Below are 8386 nucleotides of genomic sequence, written 5' to 3' on the forward strand. Positions count from 1 at the left end.
TTTAAACCACACCATAATTGTTATGTTGCTACAAATGTTGTTCAGTCAATAAGTCATGTCCAACCCTTGGTGACCCTGTGGACGGCAGCATGCAGGGCTCGCCCATCCTGCTCTATCTCCTGGAGTTTGCTCAAATTTATGTCCCATTGAGTCTGTGGTGCTATCTACCCATCTTATCCTCTGCTGCCCCCCTTTCCTTTTGCCTTCAGTCTTTCCCAGCATCAGGGTCTTTTCCAGTGAGTGGGCTCTTTGTATCAGGTGGCCAAAGTATTGGAGCTTCAGCAACAGTCCTTCCAATGAATATACAGGATTGATTTCCTTCAGGAAATCACTCTTTTATAGCTTGAATACAATAGACTCTCTTATAGCTTGAAGGAGTGTTTTTTTTAAAGTTCACATCAATATTCCATATGTATAATGTGTATTATGAATGATAAGAAATACTCTCTTTAAAACTTGCTGCTAAAACATTATGAATTTTTTTGATAAGGGTTAAATAACAATAGTGCCATTGGAGTAAATCACTGAGTAGTTCTGCTGGTAGTATATTTGAGCTCTAGCAAATGAGACTACATTACAGCAGAAATTTGTACTTGGTTTTAAAATTCTACTGACTGTTTTAATCCACTTAGAGATATTTCTGGAACCACCATAATACAGTCTTAATGTTCTGTGTCTCTATTTCAGAATCCAGTTTGTCGGTCTTTTCTTGCATGATTAGTACTTTTTTAAATGTTGGATTTTATAAATTTTCATTTATCTGAGGACTTGAAAAAATGCTGTTTTATTACCTTCTGGAAATTTCACCTTTCACACCTAGATATGCAATTCACCTGGCATTGTTGGTTGTCTCTTTTTCACTAATTCTGTTATCTGTTTAGTTCCAGCTTTATTCTTTGGGCTTAATTTGGTGTCATTTTTTAAAACTTGGAATGGACGTATAGTTCACTGATTTTCAGCCCTTCTTTTCAAATGTTGTTGTTGTCTTTTCTAATAAATGCATCAAAGGCTATAGGTTTCTTCTGAGCATAGCTTTAGCTGTTTCCCACAAGTTTTGATAACATGGTATTTTTGTTGTTTTGTTGTTTAGTGATTAAGTCATGTCTGACTTTTGCAATCCCATGGAGTGTAGCCTGCCAGGCTCCTCTCTGTCCATGGGATTTCCCAGGCAAGAATACTATAGGATTGGGTTGCCATTTCCTCCTCCAAGGAATCTTCCCAACCCAGCAATCGAACCTGAGTCTCCTGCAATGGCAGGCAGATTCTTTACCACTCAACCACCAGGGAAGACCCCATTTTTATCAAGGTCAAAACATTTTTGAATATCTCTTCTGATTTTCACGTTTTACTCTGTGGCTCTTTAGAATGTATTTTTATAGGCTGTTTTAAAGTTGTATTTGTGGTTTTGGTTATGTTTATATGAAAAATTGTAGGAAAAATTTGAAGCCCTAGATCAGGGTACAGAGAGTTACAGCCTGTTGGCCATATTCAGCAGCCCAGAGCCCATTTTTGTGGCCTTTACCTTTTTAAGTGTTTTTTTTTAATCAGAAGAATATTTTGTGACATGTCAGTACTCCAAGAAGTGCATAATTCAGTGTCTGTACATGAAGTTTTGCAGACCAGCCACTCTGGGTTCCTGTCTAGTCCAGGGTGCTGTTGCAATAGGGCAGAGCTGCCCTATCAAAGACCATCTGGTCGACACAGCCTAAACTATTTACTACCTTGCCCTTCAGAGAAAAAGTTTGTTGACCCCTGCTCTAGGTGGTATTTTCTTCCAGAGATTTACTTTAGCTTTTGATGGCAGGCAGCAGGGGTGCTTACAATCTCCAGTCTCCCATATCCAGCTAAAGGGATGAGATAGCTGAAAGCTGGCCTCCAGGACTGCAGGGGCTGCCCTGTCCCTGGTTCCCTCTTTCTGCTTTGCGAGGCTGCCCAGAGGTGTGACCCTTCCCTCCCCACCCCCCAGACACTCTCAGAATCACTCTCCAATTCTCAGCCTTCCAGCTGCATCTCCACAACTTTCACACACCTGGGAGAATGGACCCTCAGTGAGGGGATTGAAAAGACAAAGCAGTCCAGGGAGGTGCTGCCCATCCAAGATTGAGGGGCCTGGGGGCTCCGGGTCATTAAGGAGTCGGGGTGAAGGCTGAGTGCACAGGCTCCTTATACATCCATCCTGAGGCCACAGAGGTTAACACTCAAGGGAGAGGCTGACTTGTGGGTCACACGAAAAAGGGAGATAATCACACCATTAAGTAAATGTTGAATCCCCTTCTCCACTTCTTGTTCCTGCCAGAGAAGGCCCAGGGGTCTTCCACTGCTCGCACTGCCCACCTGCTTCCATATTGCCCCCCAACCCCCCCACCCTCCCTCTCCCTGCTCTAACTTAGGGCTGGCCTTCTCTGGAGGGCCACTCCACAGAAGCATTTGTCCTACTAGCCTGCCCTCTTTTCTCTCCATCAGCAGCAGAGCTTGGACTTTTCAGATCACCTTTAGGATAGAAAGCCAATGAGACATGTATCTAAAGGCCCCTAATGACCCGTATACTTGCGACTTGGCTTTGATGCGCTTGAGAGGCTCTCTGTTGGCCTTTTCTGTTGGCAGAGACAACTGCTAGATTAAGATGGATGTAACCTTGGACATGGCAAAACTCAGACCTTAGCTACTGGAGGAGAACAAGGCAGCCAAATTTTTTTTTTTTTTTTTTTAACCGGGGAGGCAGGAGTGAGAAGGTGGGAGAGCTTGGGGAGGAGGTGGGTCAAGAACAGAGCGTGCAGAGGCACCCCTCAGCCACCTGTCAGGACCGCAAAAACACGTGCCTGCCCTCCAGGCTTCACCCTGCACGTAGGGGCTTGTGTACGCAGGTCACTTCCAGCAAGCGAGGACCCTATGAACCGTGTGGTCTTCTGGACCCAAAAGGCTTACTTTCCATTGTGCAATTGTCCTTGTTTTCCTCTTGCTCACAGACTTACCAGAGTCAAGTCCGAAACTGACTTTTCCTCCAGGTCTTGATAAATTGTTGCAGAAAAGAAGTGCTGGCAGAGATTTTCTATACCCATGTATCTAAGTCTAGTTATTTTCTTTCAAGGCCTATCTTCTATCCTTCCCCCCAGCTCCCTCTGGCTTCTAGTTCTCCTCAGCCAAGATTCATTGTACTGATATTAAATGTTACACTATGTAACAATGCCAAGTCCCACCTCTCTCCTAAGCCCACTTAAGCTTTTTTTTCTCAATGGACTTCTGCCTTTTTTCCCAATGGACTTCTGCCTTTTTGTATCTTCCACAGGATCCAACAGGATTTCAGTGCTAGCTTGCTAACTGATTTCAATGACTACTGTCCACCTGTCATAAAATTCCAAGTATCACAGTTCTCTAAAGGCACTGATAGCACTTCCTAACCATGCAAAGCTCCTGAAACTGTGATTTAAAGCTTTTAGTGGAATCTCAGAATTCCTGAAGACTGTGTGAAAATTGCATAAAATACGGTGAGATTATGGAAGCCACAATCCATGTTACCACTAAGAGGCTACAGCGGTATGGTATAAGGTAAAGAGAAAGAACATAATTTATTTCAGTTTTAAAACCATAACTCTGAAGTACTCTAGGTGTTCACATGATAACACAGTGTACTATCTGATATTTAGAAGCTTGTCCACTGAGTTATATAAATGAGTCATGCTAGAAAATAAGATTTATGGTCTTATGATTTTAATCCATTTGGCAGTTAATAAGAGTTCAGTAAAATAGAGAACATGCATTAAGTGGTCTTTATTGACATTTCACATTAAGTTATTCATGATCAGTTCTTCAGTTAATTATATAAGTATGATAAGTTATTTTCTATTGGCTGTGGAAATTTAAATGTAAAATAAATACAAAATACATTTGTGGTTTAATGAATACTTAAGCTTTTTTTCCCCCCTCTGAGGTATTCCTTTCAATCTGGTTTCATCCCAGATCTTTCTTTTTACTTCCCCTTAGGAAGAGTCTATTAAACCACACAATGGATCTGGAACCAATGAAATCAAGTTTTAATCACATTAGACAAACTTTTTGATCTCATCATACAATACCAATACAAAAGCACCGCCCATGCCTCTCAATACGTTGGACCAGGCACCTTTGAAGAAAGCCTTGGGTCCTTCATCTTTTGCAATCTTCCTCCAGCAGTCCACTGTCCCAGTGTACATGATATCAGCTGTGGAAACAAACATTGTTGGTAAGGGCTCCATAATTCTGGAGGAAAGAGACTTTTCCTCTGAAAGACACCTGCAGAGTTTGTTTTCAGTGTTATAAAAGGTCACTTTGAGTCTTCTGCCCAGCTCTAAGCACATTCAATGGGACAGCCCCTCCCCTCGCATAACCGCTAGGTAGGGTCTCTAGATTCCTAGTTCAACTCAAGATCAAGTGAAGAACTGGGGCAATGAACCAGCTAATTCACATAAGTCAAACAGAGAAACAGGAAGGGAGCACTGGGGAGCAGAAGTATTAAGCTGGGGGGTCCTGTTTATTATTGATGAGAAAACTGTGATCCAATCTCAGATTATACTCTTACAAAGCAAGAGATACAATTATTAGGTTGAAGCAGATGAAACTAATTATACTCGGTGTTTTTTACTGTTACAATGGCAATTTCTTATGTTTCAACCTATTGAAGCCAAAACTTGTCCTATTGCCACAAACTTCTGGAGGCCATCTCTCCCCCAGCTAAATCACTCTCCCCAACAATACTTGTAAAACTAGGTAAGAAACATTTTAAAATAAACCAGCTGATTACTTCAATTTCTGCACCCAGGCTCTAAGGGAAAAAGGCCTAAGGCCTCTATGATGCTAGCTACCTAGTTAAGTTCACAAACCAGGTGAACCAAACCATATCCCATTTTCAGTGTTCTTCTTTGATAAAAACAAACCAAATCTTTAAAGGAATAGTTTAGAACATTAGGGAGGATTCATCACAATCTTTCTTAAATTTTTATCTCAATTCTAACAACTGAGAAGAATGCAGGCTGTAAAGAGCACTGACTAGCGTTCTCCTTGAGCAGAAAAGTAAGATTCTTGTGGATCTCGGGCTTACCCCCTTTCCGGCCAGACTGCATCATCATCCTACGGCGGACAGTGTCAAAGGGGTAGGACACCAGCCCCGCGACCGCCGTCACAGTCTGGGCGATCATCCAGCTCACGATAATGTGCACATTCTTGGGGTCAGGCAGCATCCCTGTGGGCAGAGCCAAGAAGCCAAATGTCCATGACGCGATTCCTCCTCCGAGCAGCTGAGCAAAAAGCAGGTGGGGACGGAGAACAGGGCACCGCAACTCCATGCCCCACCTTTCCAGAAAAGCCTGCCCCGCGAGGGGTGCCTCAGGAGTAACTGAGCAGAGGCACAACACAAGTTGTGAGCAGCCAACACAAGTTGGTGCTGCCAACCCTCCCTGGACCCGCAAAGCCCGAGTGGTGCCCCGCGCACAGGGCGTGTTGAAGTGGCTCCAAGTTAAACTTGGTAACTGATAAAAGGAGCCAAGCACCCCCTTTGCCCTCTCCGAGTAACTCAAGGCCAGGGTAGTTCAGGAGAGGACAAGGAGAGTCCCCCAGCTATTGATGCCCACCTCACCACCTCCGCAGTTTAGCCCAGGGACTAGGGGAAAGTGAGATTAACAAGACAAAGTCCTTTATGAGTTAGACACCCCTCAGGATCCTCTCTGCACACATCTTCCTCAGCTCTGCGCCCCCTGACACCCTTCTCTCACCCTTGGCCGTATCATAGACTCCAAAGTAGGCAGCTCTGTAGATAATGATGCCCTGGACCGAGACGTTGAAACCCTGGTAGAGGCCCCTCAGGCCATCAGACTTGAAGATCTTGGTGATACAGTTGCCCAGACCAGTGAACTCCCGCTGGGCGGCACCCTTGCCCACGTCGGCAGCCAGCCTTGTCCTAGCGAAGTCCAGCGGGTAGACAAAGCAGAGGGAGGTGGCCCCAGCTGCCCCACCGGAGGCCAGGTTACCGGCAAAGTAGCGCCAGAACTGCTTATGCCGGTCCACGCCCCCCAGGAAGATCTGCTTGTACTTGTCCTTGAAGGCGAAGTTGAGAGCTTGGGTGGGGAAGTAACGGATCACGTTGGCCAGGTTACCCCTCCAGAAGGAGAGAAAGCCCTGCTCCTTGGGGATTCTCACCACGCAATCAATGATCCCTTTGTACTGCTTCTCAGCACTGATCTGTTTGCTGGCATGCTGGACCTGCAACGGGGAGAGGGATGGGGGAGGAGGGGGATGGGGGGGACAGGGAGGGCCGAGAGAAGAGGGCAGGAGAACAAGAAGGTTTGTGCTTCCTGATTTCCTTGTTTAAAAAGTATGGGGAAATCAAATGAACAACTGAGTAAACTGAAGTCTTAGCTACTTGGACACTGAGTCCCCTAAACCCAGTTTTGCTTTAATTACCAGGGCATTTGAGAGAAACAGTTCTGCTCCAAAATACACTGAAAAGGATGATTTGATTACGTAAAGGGAGACATTGATTTGCTGCATTTTCCCTAGGTGCCAGAACTGTACTAGGGGTTTATTACTGGGAGACAGAAATAATTAAACATCCCTGGTCCAAAGGACACCTGCTCTGATCTGACAGATATGATGGGCAGGAGGTGAGGATTCCTCCGTCTCTCTTTAGTCTCCCTGAAGACACAGTCTCTGAGTAGTACATGTTCCAACAGAAGAAGAAGGAATCCACTCAGCATTGGAGCCTGACATTTTCCAAGCATATCCAAATAATCAATTATTGAGGGGTTTGTTGCTAAGGGCCATTTTTTGGGGTTTTTTCTTGTAATAACAAGATCATTTGACTCCCAAATTGAGACTGCCCGATTCCTCATGGAGGGGTCCTTGCTTTTTGGGCAAGTGAAAAAAAAAGGGGGGGGGGGGTGAGATGATGAGAACAAGCCATTCAGAGATCAGGGCTGGGGAGGAAAAGATTTGGGGAAAGGATGAATAAGGCCATCTGAGTTTATTTTGAAAAGTGTTGGTCTCTCAAGACCTGTTTCTTTATGTGCAAAACGGGGGAAACAATATCTGTCTTACAGCGGTCATAGCAAGATGAATGAATAATAGAATAATGGCTATAGCATGGCACACTGGACACCGTAATAATCTTGAGTAGTAATTATTTCGATGTTGTTCATCGTAAAAGGTGGATGCTGAGAAGAGGGTGCAAGGGGCTCTGAAAATCAAGAGGTGAGGCCGACCCAAGAGGCCTGAGTGCCCGCGCTGTCCCCGGAGCAGGATCTGGCTGGCTGCAACCTACTAGGGGTGGGTTTCCATATATAGACACCCGCACGCGGGGCGCCACCCGACACCAGGAATCCGCTACTGACGCTGGACCTGTCTCTGCGCAGAGGGCACCTTCCCCTTCGTGCAGGCCGTGCGCCGGGCCCAGGGCCTAGCACGGATCTGGGGGGCGGCCCCGCGCCCCGCGGCTCGCCGGGGCCCCGCGCGCCCGGTCCCGCGCGCCCGTGCCCCGCTCGCCGCGCCCGCAAGGTCCTCACCTGCAGCAGCAGTTTGACCCTCTCGATGGGCGCGACAGCAGTCTTGGAGATGGCAGCGGCCACGCCGCCGGCCAAGAAGTCCTTCAGGAAGCTCAGAGCCTGATCGCTCATGGTGACAGCCCGGCGTACACCGCCTCCGCGAGACGCGCTCTCGCTGTCTCCGCCCGGGCAGCCCCGGCTTCCCCTGCTCCAGACCCTGCGCGACGCGAAGGGGCCGCTCACCTCGCCCCACCGCCCTCTTTATATAACCCGCCCAGGCTCTCGCGAGAGGAGGCGGGGGCCCGGGGCCCCTCGCACCCCTCTCATTGGCTGGACAGGTGCTCGGAGCCCCGCCTCCTGGCCCGCCCCCTCTTCTGCAGAGGGCAACGGGGGCGAAGGCGCTTCCGGGAGGCAGGGGTGGGCTAGGGGCTGTACCTTTCCTTGGGACATTTAAAGGGCAAATTCATGTTATCTGTCCCGCGAGTGCAGGGAACACCGTGTCTCTGCAGCATGTGGGCCGCTGTATTTATAGCACAGGAGGCCTAGGCCGACCTGGACGCGGACACGGGACCCACGGCCTCCAGCCCCGCTCGCCTTAACCCCGGGTCTGCACGCGACCCGCCCCCGGCCGAGGCGTGGAAGGCTCTCTTTTCTTCTTCTTTGTAACTGTGTCCAGAGCTTCCTGCCTGTATGCGGGCCCTTAAAGAATAGTGTGCGCTCACAAATTAAGGTCCGCCAGAATAAATACACTAACGTCACTTGATGCTGTGATTGCTTCATCTATGTGGCAACCTGCTGAATCCCTTCTTCTGTCCATTCAAATCGTTCAATCATTCATTCCGCTAGCAAGTGTTTCTGTGCCAGGCACTCAGCGCCAC

General features: G+C 47.4%; 1 protein-coding gene across 1 annotated transcript; it reads right to left on the reverse strand.

Moving 5' to 3' along the window:
- Nucleotides 1-3753: 3753 nt before the first annotated feature.
- On the reverse strand, nt 3754-7759 carry SLC25A4 (solute carrier family 25 member 4). Its single transcript, XM_055567409.1, has 4 exons — nt 7530-7759; nt 5745-6231; nt 5075-5215; nt 3754-4198 (listed from the first exon to the last, which is right to left on the reverse strand). The coding sequence occupies exons 1-4, from the start codon at nt 7638-7640 to the stop codon at nt 4041-4043; spliced, it is 897 nt and encodes a 298-aa protein (XP_055423384.1). The 5' UTR covers nt 7641-7759; the 3' UTR covers nt 3754-4040.
- Nucleotides 7760-8386: the final 627 nt, after the last annotated feature.

Source organism: Bubalus kerabau, chromosome 2 (assembly GCF_029407905.1).
Source record: "Bubalus kerabau isolate K-KA32 ecotype Philippines breed swamp buffalo chromosome 2, PCC_UOA_SB_1v2, whole genome shotgun sequence".
Lineage (NCBI taxonomy): Eukaryota > Metazoa > Chordata > Mammalia > Artiodactyla > Bovidae > Bubalus > Bubalus kerabau.